The sequence below is a fragment of the Peromyscus maniculatus genome, chromosome 23 (genome assembly GCF_049852395.1).
Source record: "Peromyscus maniculatus bairdii isolate BWxNUB_F1_BW_parent chromosome 23, HU_Pman_BW_mat_3.1, whole genome shotgun sequence".
Taxonomy (NCBI): Eukaryota; Metazoa; Chordata; class Mammalia; order Rodentia; family Cricetidae; genus Peromyscus; species Peromyscus maniculatus.
The window spans coordinates 60,444,540-60,469,775 of record NC_134874.1 but is presented as its reverse complement, the minus strand read 5'-3'; the positions used below and the strand labels follow the sequence as shown (position 1 = coordinate 60,469,775).

General features: G+C 44.6%; 1 protein-coding gene and 1 pseudogene across 1 annotated transcript; both read left to right on the top strand.

Annotated features, from left to right (window-relative positions):
- Positions 1 to 641: 641 nt before the first annotated feature.
- Positions 642 to 12,432, top strand: LOC143270530 (uncharacterized). The gene is made up of 6 exons (XM_076560868.1): positions 642 to 840; positions 3,278 to 3,437; positions 6,173 to 6,356; positions 10,323 to 10,438; positions 11,376 to 11,470; positions 11,638 to 12,432. The coding sequence occupies exons 4-6, from the start codon at positions 10,359 to 10,361 to the stop codon at positions 11,790 to 11,792; spliced, it is 330 nt and encodes a 109-aa protein (XP_076416983.1). The 5' UTR covers positions 642 to 840; positions 3,278 to 3,437; positions 6,173 to 6,356; positions 10,323 to 10,358; the 3' UTR covers positions 11,793 to 12,432.
- Positions 12,433 to 21,726: 9,294 nt separating this feature from the next.
- On the top strand, positions 21,727 to 22,889 carry LOC102902903 (glyceraldehyde-3-phosphate dehydrogenase pseudogene; annotated as a pseudogene).
- The last annotated feature ends 2,347 nt before the right edge of the window (positions 22,890 to 25,236 follow it).

The window sequence follows — 25,236 nt, the reverse complement described above, 5'->3', positions numbered from 1 at the left end:
AATTTAAGGAATTGCTCAAAATCCTTAGCCATCAGGCAAATGAAAATCAAAATGACACTGATACCATCTTATACCTATCAGAATGACTAAGATCAAGTCCATTAATGACAGCTTATGTTGGAGAGGATGTGGAGCAAGGGGAACACTCCTCCACTTTTGGTGGAGTGCAAACTTGTACAGCCATTCAGAAAATCAGTAGGGCAGTGCCTCAGAAAGTTAGGAATCTACCTATATTAAGACACAGCTATACCACTCTTGGGCATATACCCAAAGGATGCTCAATCATGCCACAGGTCACTTGCTCAAACATGTTTATAGCAGCATTATTTGTAATAGCCAGGACCAGGAAACAACCTAGATGGCCCTCAAGTGAAGGATATAATAATATAAATGTGGTACCTTTACACAATGGAATATAACCCAGTGGTTAAAAAAAAATAGTGACATCATGAAATTTGTAGGCAAATGGATGGAATAAGATACTGAGGGAGGTAACACAGATCCAGAAAGTCAAATATGGTATGTGCTTACTTTTAAATGGATATTAAATGCAAAGCAAATGGTAGCAGATACCATGTGACGTCAGCACATGGACATTCTACTGTCTCCTGGAGAGCCCTGGCATTCCATGTGATGTCACCAGTGTTGTGGCAACACCAACTGTCATTGGGGTCATTGGTGCAGTGTCTCGTGTTTCACTGACAGACATGCTGACTAGACTGAACAGGATTCTTGGGAGACAGGATGGCGAGCACAGGGAGATCAAAGGGAGGCAGAAGGAAGTTGGCCTTCAGTCTCCATGTCACACACCAAGAAACAAATGGTTTTGGGGAAAGCACAGTGAGTCCTGGGAAAGGGAAGGGGAGCTTCCTGAAGGAGGAAGGCTTCAGCTGATCCTTTCAGGAGTGGGGCTCAGGAGGGGAGAGTTTCTAGGAAGAAATGATGGGCCTCTCCTGGTCCTCTGATTTCTTCAAGAGCAGACCCAGAGTTGAGGATTTTCCATGGTTAGTTTGTAGAGAGCTAGGGATGGTCAAGGCTGAAGCTGCTCTGTTGCGGGCCCTCTGCTTTCACTCTGAGTGGGAAGGAAGCACAGAGGGACTAAAGAGGTTTCAGTTCCAGCCCTGCACTTCACCCACACTGGATTTCTTTTGGTGTGTGTTACTAAAAAAAGGGAGAGTAAAGTCCCCTGGCCAGAGCTAGAGAGTCTCACATTTTAAATAATCTCTAGCAGGGCAGGAGCCACCAAGCATTGCTGCATGTCAGAGACCCTTAAGGTTTCTGAGTTCCTGCCCTCTCACTAGCCAGTCCTCTTTCCTCTACCTTGAGTGCAGGACTGGGACATCACTCTTCCTGTAAGTATTTGTCCTTGGTGTCTGAGGGCTCACCTATGGATGCCCAGTCGTTAGGTACTTTCGGTCATACTTATCAGTAGTTAACACTTTTGCTAACATCATGATGGCTTTTGGCAAAAGTTTCATCATTACCCGTGTGACTTATCATTGTTCTGACAGGACCCACATAATCCTTCACCATGCCCATACATTGTAACAGCCCTGTGGATCTTCTCTGATGTGCTTGTTCACCTCATGGAACTGATTTTCCCTACCCATTGTCCTGAGCTAATTTCTTCCCATTCTTAATTTCTCATCTTATTAGCTGGCAATCATCAGGATGAGAAGAGCCATTCCAGGGTGGTGTTTGAAAATGAGTATTGCTCTCCACACATGATGAACTATTGAATTAGAATGAACTAGATTCTAATGAATCTGAGAGATCTCGGGATTGGAAGGAGGAGGTGCTGAAGGCCTTCCCCTGTGTCTCAGGAGAGGCTCCTGGAAAGGGCAGCTTGGCTATTGGTGAATTTGGGAAGAGCTTGTTATCAGATAGGTGGTGACCATTGGCAGTGGCCCTAACAGTCCATCCTCTGGAAATTCTATTGTATCCTGGAGAGCCCGTGGCATCTTCTGTGAAATCACCAGTGTTGTGGCAATGCCAAATGCCCTTGAGGCATTCACTAAGTACTTATAGAGTTCACGAAATTGACATGTTGGCAAGACTGATCACACTGATTGGCAGAGAGAGCCCTAGTTTCCTATGGAGGAGGTAGGCTAGAACTGGACCTTCTACTAATGGGGTTCAGTAGCTGTGATCATGAAGCAATGGGCCTATGCTGCTTATCTGGGTTCCTAAAGAGCAGATCCAAAGTGGAGGATTCCTGATGGTTAGTTGGCAGAGGGACAGGAAAGGTCAAGGCTGCAGCTGCTGTACTGTGACCTCCTTCAGTTCATTCTGAGTGGCAAAGAATGCAACAGGAGGCCCAGAACCACTAATTTGGCATCAGAATGGAATGTTGTACTTTATATCTGATGTAAATACCAAGGAGGGAAACTTTCCATCCACTTACCCAAGTCTGAGACATTCAGTTCCTATTACTCTTGGACACAGGTTATCAGGGCTGGGAGGTGAAAAGCACTAGGGACTCCTGGACTTCCTTGATCACATCAGTGTAGCATGAATCTTACAATTCTTATTAATAAAATCAAACCTGAGCCAAGTATTGGGGTGAATGCTGGAAGATCAGAGAAGCAGAACAAGCCACTGCTTCCTCACCTCGACAGTTCCTCAGCTGATCCTGTTTCCTCAGACTGGAACCTTCTGTGTCCTCATCCTAATGGCTCTCAGCTGAACTGCTGCTCAAAAGCCTGAATGCTTAACCAGCCAAAAGCTTCTAGTTTCTGGTCCTCATGCCTTATATACCTTTCTGCTTTCTGCCATCACTCCCTGGGATTAAAGGCGTGAGTCACCATGCCTGGCTGTTTTCAATGTGGCCTTGAACTCACAAAGATCCAGAGGGATTTCTGCCTCTGGAAGGATAGGATTAAACCATGAGTGCCACCAATTTTTAGCCTCTGTATCTAGTGGCTGTTCAGATCTCTGAACCCAGATAAGTTTATTAGGGTGCACAATATGTTGGGGAACACAATACCACCACACATCAGGTATGAGCTGACAATTCCAAACATACATGGCTGGCCTTGCTTATGTCTTTCAGGGCCAGGGGGCCTGCAGTAGGGGCAGGCATATATCTAGCCAAAGAGATTAGAGACAGACACATGGGTTTTGAGGACCAGCTTAAGAATAGCTACTCTGATCTTTGAGGGCTTCACTGGGTTCCATGCATTTTCATCTTCCTCAGGCCTCCTCTTGGGACTCCACATGATCTTCTTGGCTTATGCCATTCATCTATACAAATTCACTTGTGTTTATGTACCTACAGGGACTGCTAGGAAGGCATCATCCACACCCTTCTTCCTCACTGAGCAGGAGCAGCAGATGAACCAGGTGAAAAAACTGAAACTTCAGCTACAGATGATGACCAATGACAGGAATGAACTGCATGAATTCCTGGCCCATTACAACAATGAGTTGAACAACAGGTATTCATCATGCCCTGTTCTCTGGTGAATGTCTTGACCCTACTGTGTCAATTCCAGCAGTCCTTGGGTCACTGGAAGCTGTACCTGCAGGGCTACCTGCACAAACAAATTTCCCTGAATGCATCTGAGAGGCAGAACTGAAGCCTGTAGGAATGAGATGGGACACAGGCTGTTCTGATTCCTCCTTATGAAAACCAGAGCCTGTGGCCTGAATCACAATCCACAGAGAGGGGCAGTAGGGTGTAAGATCACAACATGCATTTCAAGATGCCTTGACAGGTGTTGGTTTGTAGGAGATGCTGGGTGCTCTGAAGTTTAACCTGAGTCTCTGTATTTGACAAGATATTTACTTTTGCTTCTTGCTCTGGGAGCAGCTTGAAGAACCTGGTGGTCCTACTTATTCCATCTGTGTGTGACTGGAAGGGCTGGAGTCCATCCCTGCTCCTCTCTGGTCTTGTTCCTTGTACTGTGAGACAATGCCACCCAGCTGCATTTCTCTGACATACTGTGTGTGGGTTTGTGTGCATGTGAATTGCCCTCTAAGGGGCCCAAACATTGCAATCATGGCAGTGGCAGGTTTTGCCCTTTTCACCTCCCTCTCCCTTAATAAACCATTAGATTACATTCCTTAATTTATTCTCCAGAGTTCATTCCCTTTTGTGGACACCAACTCATTCTTGAAACTAAACATCAAAGTCCGACCATAAAAATTCATTTCTCGGCTACACTTGCCAACCTGACCAATCAGATCTCAGCAACTCACCCTAGCAGAGACTTAACCTTTCTATTTAAAATCCCACTGCTGAAAAAAGCCTGCTGTGTGTTGTCTGCCTTTGCTGATCCAGAGGCAGGCTCCCAATGCCATGCTTACCCTGCTGGGGAAACGCATATCTTTGTGCTAAGGATTTGGTGTCTCAGTGTGTTCTGTACTGTCTTTGAGAGGCTCCCTTACATTGTGTGTGTATGGGGGCACAAGGTCCCTTCAGATCTTGTGAGTTAGAGATTAATAGTAGGCCTGAGGATTTGCCTGTTTCAAAGATTTCAGGTGATATAAGTGCTGAGATAAGGGAGTTCCACTTTGAACATCACAGTTCTCAGTCTTTGTGCTCACCCTGGTGATTCTTCGAATCCCCTTGGGAGTTTATAAGCCATGCTCATGGAGTGCCTCCTCCATGGCAATATTGATGATGAGTCTGGGTACCCTTGTAAGGACAAAGCATTTCTGTTCTCACGACAGTGGAAATGTCATTGCAGATTTCAGGGAGGCCCACGCCGGTGGACCTTCTTAGAGAGCTACTCTACCTCTCCAGGCCTACTGAGGGAGCTCATGGAGCCCTGTCTCCCTCCCTGTTGACAACCAGCCTTTACTGGACCTGGGGCAGGGTAGCAAGTCTAATGAACATCAAGAGTTCCCAGTACATTCAGGGTGTGACATCCAGTAGGCTAGGGTAGTACAAAATACAACCTTAATTCATGGGCTCCCTGAGGCCTATGATCACAGGGTTAGTTGTTCCTGGGGCTACTCCCTACCACAGGCTGAATTCGGAGCATGAGATGCAGAACACAGAGCATAAGAAGGATATGTCAGATGTGAAGAAATTACCCAAGGAGATTAGTGAGGTCTTGTACAAGTACAAAGAGCTGAGTGAGAAGACCAAAACCTACCAGTGAGTGCCTGATTTGGGTGAACTCCAGAATTTGGTTAGGACTGCTTGTTGTTGTCTGAAGTTTCTCCAGTCCTGCCTGACCCTGCTGTCAGGAGGAATCTGTCCCTCCTGCCTTCTGCAGGCAAATAGCCCAAATAAACCCACAGAGGCTCACATTACTTACAAACTCTATGGCCAATGGCTTAAGTTTCAGGCTAGCTAGTTCTATCATCTTAAATTAACCCAATTTTATTCATCTGTGTTTTCCCATATGGCTGCTACATTGCCAGGCTATTGGCATGTTGCTCCTTGGGTGGCAGCTGGCATCTCCTCCACCTCTGCCTTTCTTCTCTGTCTCTCCTGGATTTTCCTGGCTGGCTCCTTACTGCTGTGCCATAGGCCAAAACAGCTTATTTATTAACCAATGTAAGCAATACATATTCACGGCATACAGAAATATATCCCACAGCATCTCCTTCCCTTCTCCACCTTTAAAGCAAAATGAGGGCTGTGGTTCTAGTCTGTTTACCTCTTAGAAAGCAGCCTGCCTTGTAGCTCTTGGACTTGTGCCTCCTAGACTGAGTTCTCCTAAGTGTGAAGAGTCTGAGAGCCCCTCCCAACATTTCCCTGTCAGCTTCTGGAACTTCTAGACAGAAAACATGGTTTGCACCATGGCTTTTGTGGCTCTGACAGGAGCTTAGAGAGCTGTTTTCTATGGGACACATGATTGGAATATATTCCAGATAGGTCTTCTGTCTCCCTCAGAGTATGGTTTCCCTCTACCTGCTCATGTTTTCCCAATACTGTGAACAGTTAAGTACCAAGATGTGTGTTCAGGAGGTAGCAGATCAAGTCTTCAGAGGTACATGGATCCCTTTTGCTGTCAGGGTCTTCAGAAGTAGTATAAATCTTTCTGGAATTTGGCTATTCTCTTTCTTTGGCCTGCACCTGAGTGATTCTGGCCTGGATAAAGAGGGCTCCAGCCCAGGGCTGTTGGGGATAGGGACAGGGGACCTTGCAGGAATCATGGTATTGGGAGGCAGGAATGGCAGATGGAGGTGGACCTCATCATTTCTTGTGATATTTCAGCACCCTCTACAGTCAGCACCTGAGTGAACAGACTCAGTTGAAAGAAAAAGTGAGAATGTTGCTAGAGGACAAGAAAAAGCTATAGGGGGAGCAGATTTTACTACAAGAGTCCTGTGAGGAGGCAAAGAGTCTCTGTGAAGAGGCCCATGAGAAGATCTATGACCTCTGGACAAGGCAGCTGCAGGTAGGTTGAAGCAGCAGGGCCAACCTGGCCATCAGTCTGACCATACACACACATATGCACACACCCATGTAACCATTTACTCACTTATCCAACTGACCAATCCCATCCAATAGTTAGTTCACTTCTGTGATCATTCACAAATCTTTCTGGGAGTTAGCCTCTTAGAGCAAGCAAATCCTACTGCTCTGCTGGAAGCTGCAGTCCATTGAGGGAGACAAATAAGTCACATATCACTCACCTGTATGTCAGGATGGGAGGAGCCAGGCTGTGATGGGAGCCAAAGAGATCGAGTGTTTCAGGTCAAGGGTCTTGGTCTCCTTTGCTTGGCAGGGGTCATGTGAGATCAGAGGCAGACACAGCATGGAAGGAGGAACGCCCCTGAAAAAGTCAAATGACCGGGTCTCATAGACATCTTTTTGGGTGTCACATGGCATTTTACCCTCTTGTTCCCAGACTGCCATGGTGTTCTCTTTACCTGGCCAAGCACTTGGTTCACAGTGACAGAAACTAAATTAACAGTCTGTCAGTACTGTTTGCTGTGAGTGGCATTGGCCAGTTCTCCCATCCTGGATCTTACATTCTAAAGCTCACTAGATGTCAAGGGATTTGGCAAGGGCTTATGACAGGCAAGGGTCAGGGTGGCAGATTTGAGCCAACTGCATCAACAAAGCCTGCAGAGACTCAGCATGTTTCTCCAGGCATTTTTAGTCCAAAATTATGCAGAACTGTGGGACTAACTTATAACAGCTATTGTGAGGAGTTTAAAACCAACTGGTAATGTCATCCTCATCCAGTGTGATGTCCTCCTCACTGCATTCTGATCACTGATGATTGGAGGGATTTGTGTCTGTGTGTGAGTATGCCTGTCTGAGGGCACATACATCTGTGGGTGTTTTGGAAGGTCTGATGATGACATCGAGTGTCCTCTGTTGCTTTCTCCCTTATTCCCTTCAGCCCAAGTCTCTCACTGAACCTGAAAATTTCTGTTCTGTCTAAGCTGGATAGCCACAGATCTTTGGATGTCCTGTCTCCTCACAGTAGAGCGTCCTGTATTATTCTGTCTCATTTTGTTGCTAAATGGTTCATTTGGTCAGAAAGAGAACTGATTTGTTGGTTTCTCTTAATTTTTAAACATTTTTATTACTTTGGATTTAATGCAACTTATAATAAATCACAAAAATCAAACAATGGAGCTACTTTAAATATAAAAAGTAGACTTCTTTTCTTTCATGACATAGAGGTAACTTTCCAGGAAAGGTCTGTTTTGTCTACTGGCTTCATAACATGGAACCTGACATTTTGATACTCACTCTTAGGACAGAGTCCAACTCATAGTTGTATAGAGTGCTGCATTTTAGAAAAGTGCTGTGGATGATCTAAGTAGCCTTCCACTGACTGGCCTGGGGCTGTTTTCATATAATGTGCACTGTAATCTGGTCAAAAGTTGTTGAGTAATGACAATGGGTGACTTCCATTCTCTGGTGCTGTCAATGTCTTCTGTGAAGGAGTCTGGGTAAGTTTAGTGAGGAGACTATAATGGGTCAACTTAAATCTATCAGGAGGCTTCATGTCCTGCCTTCGTCCCCCAGCACTTGGTCTTTTGTGGTCCAACTCAGTTGTGCAGAGGTTGTTACTTCTCTGTATGATCAGTGAGTCTGGTGATAAAAACTTCCCTGGGAAGGGAAATAAGTTCAGGCCAGGACAGAAGAGCATGGCTGGGTCTAAGAGGCTTGAAGACAGCAGAGAGGACCCACTACCTCCCCCTGGAATAGAAAAGGTGCTGCAACATTCTAGTCTTCTTCCTTGCCTTTCTGGATTCAAGAAAGTTGTGTGTGTGTGTGTGTGTGTGTGTGTGTGTGTGTGTGTGTTTGTGTGTGTGTGTGTGTATGTGTGTGTGTGCGCGCGCATTCTTCTTCTTCTTGTTGTTGTTATGTGTATCTTTGGGGAATGAGAACATGTGTTTGAACCTCTATGTGTATGCTCACTCTCTCATGGAACATTGGAACATCTTTAAGATTGATGGAGATGGATTTCAATGAGAAAGTACTGTGCCTAATCTGGTTAGTATGACTTTGCCTCAGTCAAAGAACAGATGGAGTTGCCCATTCTTCTGCATGTCCACACAGCTAACTACAACCAAAACCCATATAACTGATGCAAGCTAAAAGTTTTTATGGTATTTGTAGAGGAAGAATTATTTATCTGCAAAGAAATCCTCTGGAGAAAAACAAAGTAATGGGGTTCATGACGTTGAGAAAGAGGCTACTGAGAGGCAGGAAAGGTTGCCGTGGGATTGTATCCTTCTATGTTCTGGGTGGAAGGAGGCTGACCACTGATGACTTCCCTGCATCCTGTTTTGTTCTTCTCCTCATCGCCTGCTGCCATTTTCCTTTCACCTTTGCCTAACCTTGGTTCACCTAACCTGGTCCTTGGAGCTTGGCCTGGACTTTATTCTCAGAGAAATTCTGAACTGCAGAGGGGCTTGTGGCTGTATTCCAGCCCAGCAGGAGTCCCACAGCTATGCTGATGTGTGAGATGAGGTTGTCTTTGGGCACCAATTAGGATCACCATACTCTCAAGCACCCACTCCATATTGTGTCTGCAGCACTCAGAAATTGCTTTTATTCCAAAAGTCTTCATCCTGAGTTTAATTCAGCCTGATGGAGAGTTGGGAGAAATGAGATCTCTCAGACATTGCTAGTAGTGTAAAATGGTGCAGCCCTGTGAGAAGCTATGTGCAATTATTCAGAAAGTGGAACTGCAGACTTCGGGTGGAGCATTGATTCCAGAATGGAAAGTGGTGTCCACAGAAAATAGGGGACAACAGGGATACAGCAGGACTCATCAGAACAGTCCAACTACAAACTCTTCAGATAGCCATCACTGATGAGTGCAAAAATACAATGTGGTCAATGGGATATTGTTAAATATGGAATAATATATGCAGTCATTTGGCCATGAGTTAGTCAACCTTCTGTTACTCAAATAAATCCCTGACACAATCAACTTCTTTGGAGGGAAGTTTAATATAGATGCAGGATTGTAGAGATTTTCTAGTTTTCTGAGCTCATTCCTTTGGGCCTAAATTGCGGCAACCTGTGGTACAGAGAGCTTCTTTAAGAGGAAGCTGCCCTCCTTGTAGGCACTGGGAAGCACTGAGTGAGAGCAAGGGGTTGGTCCACTGCCATCCAGTGGTCCTGTGCTGGGGAACTATGCCTTCAATGCACAGACTGGGGAACTTGCTAGGAGAGCTTAGATTACAGATCAAGCAACCTGTGTGTGTACAGGCTTTCAGGATAAGCACTGCATTGACTTATCTGCCCACTGAGTTCCTCTACCAGGTTACCAGGCATGCACATGTTATACAGATACACAGGCAGGCTGAACACCTGCACATATAAACTAAAAATAAAATGAAAAATTATCCAGACTGAATAAAAATACACAATCCTCTCCACATCCCTGTGCTCAAAGCATCATGTGTTTCCTGCCTCTGTGCAGGAATTAGGGTAGAGAGGATTTAGGTTAATGAAAGGTAACTTTCTTCTCCATGGTATCCCAGGTGATCTCTTCTTACATTAGTGTTATCTGGGAAACTAAGTGTGGATGGAATGTAGTGTGCTTATATGTGTGCATCCATATACATGTGTGTGCTGGAGAGAGAGAGAGAGAGAGAGAGAGAGAGAGAGAGAGAGAGAGAGAGAGAGAGAGGAGAGAGAGAAAGAGAGAGACAGAGACAGAGACAGAGACAGAGACAGAGACAGAGAGAGACAGACAGAGAGACAGACAGAGAGAGAGACAGAGAGAGAGAGAGGTGAGGAGGAGAGGAGAGGAGAGGAGAGGAGAGGAGAGGAGAGGAGAGGAGAGGAGAGGAGAGGAGAGGAGAGAGAGAGAGAGAAAGAGAATGCATGTTTATGTACATGGTTAGGACAACCTCCCCAAAAAACACAATTTTCTATTGAACAGGAACATCAAAGACTTGAGGAAAATCTTCAGTCCCTGATGAAGCAGAAGGAGCTGTTCACCCGGCAAAGGGACTTGGCAGTAAAGCTGCAGCATCACTTCACTGTGTCCCAGATGAGGTAGGAGCCCAGGCTTCCAGAAGCAGGTGGATCCAAGTGGGTCTGCTGTACCTGGATCTCCGTCCTCTTTGAGTTTTGTCAATTGGCAAAGCTGCCAGCCACGGGCAGGGAAAGAAACCCTTTGAGTGTCGTTGCTGGCTCTGTCAACAGGAAGCAATATGCTCTCTCCTTGGTCTTCTGGGGACTGTGTCCTCCTCTTCCTTTCTGAGACCTCTAGTATGCTGTGAGTGTCTCATCTCTTAGATTAGATCTCCCAAAAATATTCCCATGGCAGCCAGAAACGTGGAAAGGAGGATCATTGATCGTGAAGGAAAGTGTGTCCTCCTGCATCTTTTCCATCAGGAACATCACGTTTAGAGAGAAGTGTCCACCCTTTGCAGATTTGCATACAGCACACTCCTGCTGACTGCAGGCTCTCTGCAGTGTTTATCAGTTTCTCATGAGAAGATTTACTCTGGTCATAAACAGAGTAGGAGCTGACAAGTTAATCCCATGCAGGGTTCTGAGCTGTAGGAACAACCAGAGCCTTCTCTGCATTGCTGTGCAGGCTCCACTAGAAGGCATGAACAGAATTTTCCAGGCGGTTCACATACACGTGGATCTAATCAAGGCCAGGGATATCTTTCCTGACCTGTGCCTCAGACCTTGACATACTGATATTTCTCCAAAATGATGTTTTTGGACTGTTGGCTAAATATGCTGTTTTTTCCAATCCAGCAAAGTGTGTATTATCCAGTTCAATTTCTAGCAGTTTTTAAACCTGAGGAAAAAAAAATCCTGCCAGGTGCTCTCTGACCACTTTTGCTTGGGGAAGCAGGGAATGAACTCAGCTGAAAGGTAATGCTTGATTGTCTAGCTGACTAGAGCTGGTGGGGGCTCAAAAGCTGATATGGCATGTCCCCACCAGGCTTGTGCCCCAGCTGCCTTCCTCCCCTAGGTTTGAAAACCTCCAGCAGGAACTGGAGCAGACCACAGCCCAGGAAGAGAGCCTCCTGCAGATGGAGCTGCTGGGGCAGAAACACTATGTTCCAGGCAAGTAAGCCACCATGGAGCCCCATCCCCAGCAGCCAGGGTGTTCATGGGGTGTGTTTTCTTCCTTAACTTTTGTTTACTAGGGATGAATAGGCCCTGATTGTTCTTGACAGTGGCAAGCAAAACTGTTTCTGAATCATATTTTCTTTGCTGATTTTCTCTGACAGCACCTCTTCAGAAAACTGAGAAGGCTGGAAGAAGCCAGAGACACCTTGAAAGCATGACATTCTACATTCCAGGTTCACGGCCTCCTCTTTTCAGCTGTGAACTCACTAGTGAGGCAAATATCAACCTACCATCAGGCCATCCAGCCACAGTCTGATCCCCATCCATTGGCTCACTATTCCCAGAGAAAAGATTGTATCAGAAATAGTCTAAGATTCAGAGGACACAACACAAATTACTAAGAACCCTGACATCCATCAGCACGTGGCCCCAGTGAGGGGCAAAACAACATGGAGAGAATATGTGGGTAAGCAAGCATAGTTCAGTGGACTTACTATCAAGGGCTTTGACAAGCTGACTCCATATGTGATGGAAATTTGACAAGGAAGACTGTGTTAGCATCACACTTCCATCCAGACAGACCACACCAAAACCATAAGATTCTCTCTAGTGCAGTGCTGAAGCTGACGCCATGTCATGGGCAAGTGTTACTGTAGATTGTTCACTGCAGAGAATAAGACAGTTCCTCACCTCATTTGCTCTTTCATAATGAAATTCCAAAGGATCCTGAAATTTGCTTAATTTTTTTTGTTTATATGTTGGGATATTTATGCTTTAGATTTTGGTTTTCTTCATTTTGGTTTAAGGTTTTGTTAATTGTTTTTATTTCTTTTATTCTTGTCACTGTTTTAATAGTTTGCTAAGGCTATACATTGTATATAAGGACTGCTGTTTTGAAAGACCCCATTGAGTAAAATGAATGTATTTTTATGAATAAAATCCAATTTCAAATTTCACTCTGAGACTCTTCTTTAGTCAGATGAGTTTTCACACTGCTGTAATCCCAGAACTCACAGGCTTGGATGTATCTCAGTAAGTTTCAGGAAGCTTTGGCTCCATAAGGATTTCCCAGCCATGGGTCTCAGTGCTACACAGGAGGATGACACTTTGGATGTGGATGGAATAGCCTACTCCATGGATACCCACTACATAATAGAAAAACTAGACATATTGTATCCTTGATGTCATATATTTAGCTGCCAGGAAAATGTGGTACACTGTACACACATGTTCACGAAATAATTATGTAGACCAAATTAAATGAAAACACAAGTATATTGCTCTAGGCCTCTCAGGAAATAAGAACATTCATTAAAATTGTATAAAAAAATCAGAAAATGAAAAGCAATCTGCCTCTAGTTTTCCTGAAATATAACATGAATGATAACCGAGAAGAAGAGATAATTTCCTGAAAGACATGTTGGGATATTTTGTGGTGTTTTTCTTTATACTTAAGGGTGTTTGGCCACCATGTAATGCAATTTCCACAGAGGCCAGGTGAGGGCAGATTTCACCTGGAATTTATGTTAAAGAGGTTTGTTAGCTGTCCTGTGGGTTTTCTGAAACATCAATAAATGCTCTTCATGGATGAGCCATCTCTCCAGTCCCTGCAATTGACCTTGTCCTCCCAGCCATGTGTGCTGTCTTAGGTGGATTGGATCACTCCCAACCAAAAGATTCTTGAAACCTGTTGGGACAGGCATGCTAACTGTCTTAGGCTGCCACACATCCATGCAGGGCTCTCATAGGTTCAAGATCCTGCCCCAGTATCACTCACTGTCAGACTGGCACAGATTTGCTAGATCTCTTCTAGGTTGACAACACGTATTAAGACTGTCTGATGAAATGCAGAATTGAGAAGACTGTCCTGGGGTGCAGGTGGGGTGAGGACTCCCTCTTGATGGTCCAGATAAGCAATGTTGGGAGGAACCTCATGACTAGGTGGAGTGGATGGAGCCTGCATGGGGCCACATGTCTCTGGTGCAGAGTGATTCTGTGCAAGACTAAAAAAAGGAGAGAGGTATTTGATGCTGCTCTTTTACCACAGTAGATCTCAGATTACGTTGAGAAAGTTCTTCCAGATGACTGATTGACTCTTGTGAAGCTCCTCTGGAATAGATCTGACTCCTGAGACTGACAGTGAGTCAGAGAGTTCATGTGTAAAAGAAGTTATCCCGTGGATCTCCAGTCCAGACTGGAGCTGTCATATCAAGGATAAAAAGAACCTCGTGCCCTCTGGTCTTCATGTGGTGGCGCTATGCCATGTCTTGGCCCACAGAAGCTAAGACATCTGGTTTTTCATTCCTCACTTCAGCTAGAATCTCTCCATCTCATATAATTTCTTGTTTAATTAGATTACTGTGTGTTCCATTTGAGAAATTTCAGACTTGTGTCATTTTACTTTCTTGCCTAGAAGTTATAGAAACCTTGTAGGCTAGCATCAAAGCATCATCTAAAAAGCAGGTTAATCTTACACCTGTCAGAATAGCTATGATCAAAAACACTGAAGACAGCTTATGTTGGAAAGGATGTGGGCAAGGGAAATACTCCTCCACTGTTGGTGGGAATGCAAACTTGTACAGCTTCTCCAGAAAAGAGTATGGCGGTTTCTCAGAAAATTGGGAATTAGTCTTCCTCAAGACCCAGTTATTCCACTCTTGGGTATATACCCAAGGAATGCTCAATCTTACCACAAGGACACATGCTCAACTATGTTCATAGCAGCACTATTTGTAATAGCCAGAACCTGGAAACAACCTAGATGACCCTCAACTAAAGAATAGATAATAAAATATGGTACATATACACAGTACTACTCAGCGGTAAAAAAACAATGATATCATGAAATTTGCAGGCATGGATGGATCTAGGAAATATCATCTTGAGTAAGGTAACCCAGACTCAGAAAGACAAACATAATATGTACTCACTCATAAGTGGATACTAAATGGGAGGGAAGGGATGGCCAGACTGCAACCCACAACTCCATAGAGGCTAGCTAACCGGGAAAGACCCTAGGAGGGACACATGAATGAGCATGTGAAGGAGAAGTGGATGAGATCTACATGAGTGGACTGGGTGTGGGGGGGGGTGGCAGAGGGCGGGGAGTGGGGATGAGAACATAGGGAAATGGGAGGGTCAAGCTGGAACAGGGACAGAGTGGGAGGGCAGAGAGGGAGATACAATGATAGATGAGGACATTATGGGAATAGGAAGAGGCAGGGTGCTAGGGAGACTCTCAATAATCCACAGGGTTGACCCCACCTGGGTCTGTTAGCAGTGGTCAAGAAGGTTCCTGGACCAGTATACTCTGGTGAGCAGTCTAGGAAATAACCTATCTGTCATCATAGAGCCTTTGTCCAGTGACAGATGGAGGCAGACACAGAGATCCACAGCCAGGCACCAGGCTAAGTTCCAAGAATCCAATTGATGAGAGAGAGGAGACATACTGCAGGCAAAGGATGTCAAGATTATGATGGGAGGATGTGCAGAATCCAATTGATGAGAGAGAGGAGACATACTGCAGGCAAAGGATGTCAAGATTATGATGGGAGGATGTGCAGAGATGATTGGCCACACTAGTGGAAACCCATGAACTGTGAACTGGTGGCTGTGGAGCCCCCATGGGACTGGACTACGCCACACTAGTGGAAACCCATGAACTGTGGACTGGTGGCTGTGGAGCCCCCATGGGACTGGACTACGCCACACTAGTGGAAACCCATGAACTGTGGACTGGTGGCTGTGGAGCCCCCATGGGACTGGACTATGCCACACTAGTGGAAACCCATGAACTGTGGACTGGTGGCTGTGGAGCCCCCATGGGACTGGACTAGGCACTCTGGACATGGAAGACAGTTGTTTGGCTAGAACTCATTGGGGGACACCCAGGCAGGGGTATCGGAATCTGTCCCTGGTGCATGGGCAGGCTTCTGGGAATCTGGTGCCTGTGTTGTGACATCTTGCACAGCCTTGTTGCAGTGGGAAGGGGCTTGGACCTGCCTAGGCTCAGTGTGCTGGGCTCTGCTGACTCCTGATGGGAGACCTTGATTTGTAGGATGTGGAGATGTGGTGTGGCTTGGGAAATAGGGCTGTGAGGTAGGAGGAGGGGGGGGGTCTGTGGATAGCAAAAGGAATGAGTAGAATATTTCTTAAGAAAAAAAATAAAAAGCAGGCTAAGAGAATATGACCATGTGGAATTTATAACTGAGATAAGGCTGTTGTCAGGCCCAAACTACTCTAAAAGTTCTATACCTGTCTGGTGCATTGGTCAGGGTTTTATGGGGTAACAGAATGAATTTCTATATATACAAAAGGCTATATTTTCGAATGACTTAGAGGCTGTGGTCCAGCTAAGTGAACATTGGCTGGCTATAATGGCAAAGTCCTCGAATCCAGGAGTTGCTCAGTCCACTATGCTTGATGTCTCAGCCCATCAGCAGTATAGTCTGGAATCCCAAAGCAGTTGGCTCCAATGCCAGTGAAGGCATGGACTTGTTAGCAAGGTGAGAGCAAGCAGGTAAAGAGCAAAAGCTGCCTTCTTCCATTTCTTTATATGGGCTTCCAGCACGAGGCCTGGCTGAGATTACAATTGAAGTTTTGGGGCTCAAAACATCTGAGTTATAGGTGTTTCTTTCCCCATCAATATCCAGATTAAAGGAATGTCTTCCTAATGCAAAGATCAGGATTACATGTGGATCTTCTCTCTTCAAATTAAGCAAAAGTACCTCACAGGCATGCCCCTCCATTTTGGGATTTTAGTGAATTCCAGATGTAATAAATCTGACAAACAAAAATAGCTATCACAATTGCACTCTTGTCAACTTGATACACAAGTATATCTTTTTATGTCATGTTTAATTTCCAAATGTAAAACAATAACCAGGTCTTAATATTGTCTAAACGTGGTATTATTCCAAGTACAACACAAACACATTATGTATTAGACCAGCTCAAAATTATGCCTAACATGATTTAATTATCCTTGTAGTTGGAGTTTTTCTGTGTCTACCCAGCTCCTGCAGCTGCTCAGACCCAAGTAAACACACAGAGACTTATATTATTTATGAACTGTATGGCCACGGCAGGCTTTTTACTATCTAGTTCTTATATCTTATTCTTTTTTTTTTTTTTGGTTTTTCAAGACAGGGTTTCTCTGTGTAGCTTTTGTGCCTTTTCCTGGAACTCACTTGGTAGTCCAGGCTGGCCTCGAACTCACAGAGATACACCTGGTTCTGCCTCCTGAGTGCTGGGATTAAAGATGTGTGCCACCACCGCCCAGCTAGTTCTTATATCTTAAATCCACCCATTTCTATTAATCTATAAGTTGCCATGTGGCTTGTGGCTTACTGGTACTTTACATCTTACTTCTTATGGTGGCGGTGGCATCTCCTGACTCAGCCTTCCACTCCCAGCATTCTTCTCTCTGCTTATCCCGCCTATACTATACTTCCTGCCTGGCTACTGTCCAATCAGCGTTTATTTATCAATCACTCAGAGCAACACATTCGCAGCATACAGAAAGACATCCCCAACAATCCCTGTACAACTGCAAACACATTATAAGTTAGAATAAGTGGCAATGTCCCTGGAGGGACATTCTTTTAGTGTCTCAAATTTAAATATGATAACCATCAATATTCTCCCTCTTTTGGAATCAATTTGGTTTTATTTATTTGTTTAGTTTTGTTTTTACATCCTAACCAAAATTTCCCTTCCATCGTCTCCTCTCAGTCCCTCCCCCCACCTCCACTCATTCTGTTCCCCATCTATTTTTCCTTCTCTTTTTTTCTTCAGAAATTGGCATGCCTCCTATGCATATCTGCCTGCCATGTGATATCAAGTTGTGGTGAGACTAGGCATGACTTCTTATATTAAGGCTGGTCACAGGAATTCGGTAGGAGGAGTGGATCCCAAAAGCAGGCATTAGATACAAGCCCTGCTCCCACTGTTAGGAGTCTCACAAGAAGATCAAGTTATACAACTGTAAAATATATACAGAGGACATAGGTCAGTCCCACGCATGCTCCCTGGTTCATGGTTCAGTCTCTGAGTCACTATGAGCCTAGGTTAGTTAGTTCTGTGGGATGCTTGCTCCTACAATTATTTAATTGTTTATTCATTATTTTTGTACATTGGTGTTTTGCCTTCATTTATGTCTGTATGAGAGAGTCAAAACATCTGGTCCTGGAGTTACAAACAGTTGTGAGCTGCATGAGATTTTTTTTTCTTTTAAAAATTAAGTATTTCATATGATGAGTGTATAGAAATCTTCTGATTGGTATTTAAAAAAATAACATCTATCTATTTACTTATTTAGAGATGAGGAAATACATATATATATATACATAAGAGAGAGAATGAACATACAATATATGCCATTCTGTCATTCTGTTCATATGGAGGTCAATAAACAAATTAGGAAGAGTAAGCGTTTTCCTTCCACCAAACTAGCCATCTCATTGGCCCTTCCATGGTACTTTTCATGATCAACTTGTGGCTTTCTGCCTTAGAGCGTTTTCTTGTGGTTCTGAAAGTTAGAGAACATTTTAATATTAAAGTGCATTGTGAAAAATTTGTGCAGAATTTTGTTTCAAATGAATGATACTGTTAATAAACATAACAGGCACTCAGAGTTGAAGGCAGGAAAGAGCAAAAACATCAAGCTGGTCACTTTGAAAGTTCTGCTGCCTCTTTGGCTGGTGTCTGGAAGTTGGGATTTCAGTTTATCTTTATATTTATATACACATGTATATGCAGTTAGATATGGTTGTACATATTAGGTATATCATATAGATACTTATAAAAATATGCACATAACTACACTCATAGTTCTGCATACAACATGCATACTATACACATGCATACCAATGCCACAAAGGTTGTTTGTTTCTTTTTAATTTCTTGTTATGCCAATTTATTTATTTTTTTTTTTTTTTTTTTTTTTTTGGTTTTTCGAGACAGGGTTTCTCTATGTAGCTTTGCGCCTTTCCTGGATCTCACTTGGTAGCCCAGGCTGGCCTTGAACTCACAGAGATCCGCCTGGCTCTGCCTCCCGAGTGCTGGGATTAAAGGCGTGCGCCACCACCGCCCGGCGCCAATTTATTATTATACATCTAATTTAATTTCAAAGTATAATTCTGTGTGTGTTTGTGTGTATGTGTGTGTGTGTGTGTGTGTGTGTATGTGTGTGTGCATGCAAAGGTGTAGACACATACATGTTTTTAATGTATGAATGTGGGCACACATTTGTGTTTGTTGTATGGAAACAAGCATGTGTGTTTTGTGGCACAACACTGATGGTGCCCTTATCCTTTATGATGGGCTAGTTGCACTATTACAGTGGCGTGGGGCATGCTTGATCATGCTTCATTCTGTGCACGGAACTTCCTTGCTTCTAGAGCACTGATGTTGTCTAAGATGTTACTGACAATGTGTAGATGTTTCAGGATCTTTCTTAGATGGATATCTACAATCTATGTCACATGTTAAGTCCCTCAGATACCATTTGACACCAATCACATGGAAATTTTCAGTTTCTACTTCCTCTTCCACTGCACTTTCAGATTACAGTAAATCACCCCCATCAAGTAAGTCTAACAATGCTTACTAGCTATCCAGAACTCAGTGAAAAGCAGAAAACTCTGTGTGCCCAGGATCCAATGATGCTGACAGGAAGACTTCCAGGTGGGCTGTTCCTATTGAAACTGTTACCACAGGCATCCAGGCTGAGACAGCAAAGGGGCATCTCTGCTGGGCAACTGTATAACTTCTCTTCTTCCAGATTCTGCTGCTGTGGACAGGAAAAGGATTTCAAGCTCTGTGATTAGATATCTGGTTTAATTGAGGCCACCCTCCCTAAATCCTGTTTGGCATTGAGGGTAGCACAGTGCTTACACTTCATCTAGAAATCACAGGAAGAATTTCCCCACAGTTTTTTTTGTAACTGAGATTTGATTGGTTGAGGACCAGTAGAAAAAGATGTTAATTCAGTTTTGTTCTCTTTCTTTTTGCATGCCACAATTCTTAAGTGTAGGTTTCCATCCGCAATAAGATAGAGAAATGGAACACTGTGATAACTTGACTAACTCCACAGATCTCTAAGATGCCTCCTTCCCACTATTCTTCAAATGTCAAATTAGGGCAGGAAAAAAGCATCCATGGAAAAGAAGAATAAAAAAGAAACCCAATAATAATGACCCTGAATTAGAAGGAGTTGCTAGAAATCTGTGACCAGCCTTCAGGGATAAACTGTCAGGGAAGGACAGAGACATGAAGGCAAAGGACAGTGGGAGATTGAGGAGGGGTTTTTTCAGAGTGGGATATGTCCATTATTTTCTACTCCTATTCTCCACTTGCGTTTGTTAGAAAAGGTGACAACAGTTGAGGCAGAGTCAGCACCAGGACTCCCCTTTCCAAATGGGACAGGAAAAACTGCGGTTACACTGCTATCCAGTGAGTGACAGCCTCAGAAGTCATCAACTACCATGATGAGAGGAGGTAGGGAAAGCCTCATGGCTTTCTGCTTTCTGGTCAATCCCACTTCAAGGTGTGTTTAGTGATGGTGAAGGGACAGGCTGAAGGGCAAAATTTCAAACAGCTCTGTTCCCCAAGCCCCGGGTACTGCAGATGGCACAATACAAGCTCATGATGAGAGACTCTTGATGATAAAGTCAGTCTCAGAAATGACAGACCAGTATTTGAACTGTGTACTTATGGTCTGAGTCTGCTCCATCCCAACTGACCTTCCTCTTCTCAGCAGTGAGCTTCTGTAGCAGGACAGGATGACTGGATAGGAAGTTGTCCCCAGGCAAGGATGATAACTGTAGCCTTCAGGCACCTCCCCTAATTACCCAAGCTGGAAGGTGAGTTCCCAGAGTCAGCAGACCCTGCAGAAGAGGCTCTGAGTGGGCAAATGACTCCCTCACTGAATCTTGGAACAGACTAAGGCCAAGACAGGCAGGGCTGGTATTAGCATTCAGGACAGGCTACCGTGGCTCTCACAGAAGGTGAAAATACACACTCTCTACAGGCAGGCAGAGGTGAGGGAGCTAGGGGTGGCTGGGAGTTTACTGCCTGCACACTCTGAATCTAAATCCCCCTCCCTTCCTTCCCAAGCCAAGTTCTTCATTGACTTCCCATTTTAACCCCCCTCTGTCCTGGTAATGCATAGAAAAAATGTTAAGGATACATTATGTTTAAAAAAAAATTATTTTTACACACACACACACACAAAACAAAACAAAAAAAAACATGGATTTTGGTCATTTCTGTTCAATGGTTACAAATACTTGCCATCATTTAAGAGAACTGGTTACAAATTATTATTGGTTAAGATAAGAAATGAAATGAATTGACCAAACAGATGCCATAACAGGCTGCTCAGTCTTCTCTCAGAGATCAGGCCTCAATTTCAGTTTCCTGAGACTGAGCAAGCAGTCTCTGGGAGGGCCGTAAAGAAAAGACATAGTCCTTGCAATAGCTCCCTTTCTGCATGTACTCTGACTGCTCAAAGTTCAGCCAGATGTTTACTGTCTGGGACCCCTCACCAACTTAGAGTTATGTGCATGAGTCAAGGACTGAGCCTAGACCACTGAGCCAGCCCCCACAGTCAATATGTCCTAGGCCAGCCAGACCTCATGATGGCTCAAGGACAAAGCCTGGGACTTGTGCTGGACTGCCCCCAAAGTGATAATTGTAACCACCAACCAGTAAATCAAAGGTTACATACCCTCACCCAATTAAAAGAGAACAGGGATAAAAATAAATCAATCTGAGTTGCACCCGTGCAAAACCCCCAACAACTCCAACTGCCATGAAGGGCTTGTGGTTTTTGCCTTTAAAAAGCTAGCCTCACAAAGAAAGAGCAACTCCTCCCTGCCACACTGTATTGGGTGTAGGAATGAGTTCTCTGTCTAGACTTGTATCTACAGAATAAACCTTGCTGTTGCATTCTGGATACCTATGGTCTTCAGTGGTCTCTTTGGTGTCACAATCTGGGCATAACAAGAAAAAACTGGATCAAATTTCAAGCAGAAGATAACTCAATGAATTAAATAGAAAAAAAGGGTATTTTAAGATGTAATATGTTTATAAAATCTTAAAGGCTTAAGTATGTCGTGAGAGATTGAATGAATTCTGTATTGGTTCTGAAGAAGTTGTTTAAGATATAAAAATATGGAACTTTACAGCTTAAATAAGTTATGAGATTTGGGCTCTCTGCTCCTCCCTGTTCCAGAGACAGGCACATTTTCTGTGCAGTGCCAGACTCGTTCCTGAGACACGATGGTGAAGGTCAGAGTGAACAGATTTGGCCGAATTGGATGCCTGATTGCCAGGACTGCCTTGCAGTCTGACAAAGTTGATATTGTTGCCATCAATGATCCCTTCATTGACCTCAACTACTTGGTCTACATGTTCCAGTATGACTCTACCCATGGCAAGTTCAACAGCACAGTCAAGGCTGAGAACGGGAAGCTGGTCATCAACAGAAGGCCATCATCATCTTCCAGGAGTGAGATCCTGCCAACATCAAGTGGGGTGAGGCTGGTGCCGAGTATGTTGTGGAGTCCACTGGTGTCTTCAACACCATGGAGAAGGCTGGGGCCCACTTGAAGGGTGGGGCCAAAAGGGTCATCATCTCTGCCCCTTCTGCTGATGCCCCCATGTTTGTGATGGGTGTCAACCATGAGAAGTACGACAACTCACTCAAGATTATCAGCAATGCTTCCTGTCTCACCAATTGCTTAGCCACCCTGGCCACGGTCATCCATGACAACTTTGGCATTGTGGAAGGACTCATGACCACAGTCCACACCATCACTGCCACCCAGAAGACCGTGGATGACCGCTCTGGGAAGCTGTGGCGTGATGGCCATGGGGCTGCTCAGAACATCATCCTTGCATCCACTGTTGCCGGCAAGGCTGTGGGCAAGGTCATCTCAGAGCTGAACGGGAAGCTCACAGGCATGGCCTTCCGTGTTCCTACCCCCAATGTGTCCATCATGGATCTGACATGCCGCCTCCAGAAACCTGCTAAGTATGATGACATCAAGAAGGTGGTGAAGCAGGCATCAGAGGGCCCACTAAAGGGAATCCTGGGCTACACTGAGGACCAGGTTGTCTCCTGTGACTTCAACAGTGACCTCCACTCTTCTACATTCGATGCTGGGGCTGGCATTGCTCGCAATGACAACTCTGTGAATCTCATTTCCTGGTACGACAATGAATTTGGATACAGCAACAGGGTGGTAGACCCCATGGCCTACATGGCCTCCAAGGATTAAGAAGCCTACCCTGGACCACCCACCCCAGCAAGGACAGCAAGAGAGACCCTCGGCTGCTGAGCAGTTCCTGTCCCATCTCAGTCCCCGATACTGAGCATCTCCCTCACAGTTTCCATCCCAGACCCCCAGAACAATACGAGGGGTTTAGGGAGCCCTATTCTCTTGAACACCATCAATAAAGTTCATTGCACCCATAAAAAATAATAAGTTATGAGATTTGAATATAAATAAAGTTTATATGGGGTCTAAGATATAATGGTTTAAGGTATGGGAATATAAAAAGAATATTTTGGGAAGAAGGAAAATATATGAGATGCAACTTCACTTAGATAAAGTTTCTAATGAAGCAGAGGGCTAGATTTCTGACTTTGGAAGGAAGATCTACCTAAAGGCTTCCATTGTGACAACAGACGCTCATGGAAATGGCATCTTAGTTTCAAGTCAATGTTGGGAGAGATAGGTAGCAGGGATGTAACAGCTAGACCATGTGACATCAGTACATGGACATTCTGCTGTCTCCTGGAGAGCCCTGGCATTCCATGTGATGTCACCAGTGTTGTGGCAACACCAACTGTCATTGGGGCATTGGTGCAGTGTCTCGTGTTTCACCTACAGACATGCTGACTAGACTGAACAGGATTCTTGGGAGACAGGATGGCGAGCACAGGGAGATCAGAGGAAGGCAGAAGGAAGATGGCCTTCAGTCTCCATGTCACACACCAAGAAACAAATGGTTCTGGGGAAAGCACAGTGAGTCCTGGGAAAGGGATGGGGAGCTTCCTGAAGGAGAAAGGCTTCAGCTGATCCTTCCAGGAGTGAGGCTCAGGAGGGGATAGTTTCTGAGAAGCAATGATGGGCCTATCCTGGTCCTCTGAGTTCTTTAAGAGCAGACCCAGAGATGAGGATTATCCATGGTGAGTTTGGCAGAGAGCCAGGGATGGTCAAGGCTGAAGCTGCTCTGTTGAGGGCCCTCTGCTTTCACTCTGAGTGGGAAGGAAGCACAGAGGGACTGAAAAGCTTTCAGTTCCAGCCCTGCACTTCACCCACACTGGATTTCTTTTGGTGTGTGTCACTAATAAAAGGGAGAGTACAGTCCCCTGGCCAGAGCTAGAGGTTCTCAAATTTTAAATAACAGCCACTGGCAGGGCAGGAGCCACCAAGTATTGCCGCATGTCATTGACCCCTAAGGTTTCTGAGTTCCTGCCCTCTCACTAGCCAGTCCTCTTTCCTCTACCTTGAGTGCTGGACTGGGACATCAATCTTTTTGTAAGGATTTGTTCCTGGTGACTGAGGGCTCACCTGGGGATGCCCAGTCCTTAGGTATTTTCAGTCATACCTTTCAATAGTTGATAACACCTCTGCTAACATCATGATGGTTGAAATGTATTCTGCTGGAGGTTTTGGCAAAAGTTCCATCATGTCCTATGTGACATCATTGTTCTGACAGAACCCACATAATCCTCCACCACATCCATACATTGTAAATGCCCAGTCGATCTTCTCTAATGTGCTTGTTCATCTCATGGAACTGATCTTCTTTCCCCATAATCCTGAGCTAATTTCTTAGCATCCTTAATTTCTCATCTTATTAACTGGAAATCATCAGGATGAAGAGCCATTCCTGGGCAGTTTGGAAAAAGAATCTTGCCATCCACACATGATGAACTATTGAATTAGAATGAACTAGATTCTAATGAATCAGAGAGATCTCGAGATTGGGACGAGGAGGTGCTGAAGGCCTTCCCCTGTGTCTCAGGAAAGGCTCCTGGAAAGGGAAGCTTGGATATTGGTGAATTGGGGAAGAGCTTGTTATCAGATAGGTCATGACTATTGGAATTAGCCCTAACAGTCCATTCTCTGGAAATTCTATTGTATGCTGGAGAGCCCTTGGCATCTTCTGTGAAATCATCAGAGTTGTAGCAATGCCAACTGCCCTTGAGGCATTCACTACATGCTTATAGAGTTCATCAACTGACATGTTGGCAAGACTGATCACAATGATTGGCAGAGAGAGGCCTCGTTTCCTAAGGAGGATGTCAGGCTAGAACTGGGCCTTCTAGTAATGGGGTCCTGTAGCTGTGATCATGAAGCATTTGGCCTATGCTGCTTATCTGGGTTCCTAAAGAGCAGATCCAAGGTGGAGGATTCCTGATGGTTAGTTGGCAGAGGGCCAGGATTGGTCAAGGCTGCAGCTGCTGTGCAGGAACCTCCTTCAGTTCATTCTGAGTGACAAAGACTGCAACAGGAGGCCCAGAACCACTAATGCGGTATCAGAATGGGATGTTGTTGCACTTTATATCTGATGTAAATACCAATGAGAGAAACTTTCCATCCATGTACCCAGGTCTGAGACATTCAGTTCCTTTTAGTCATGGACATAGTCTGGTCCTGGGCTTTTTTTGGTTGGGAGACTTTTAATGACTGTATCTATTTCCTTAGGGGTTATTGGTGTATTTAAATAATTTATCTGATCTT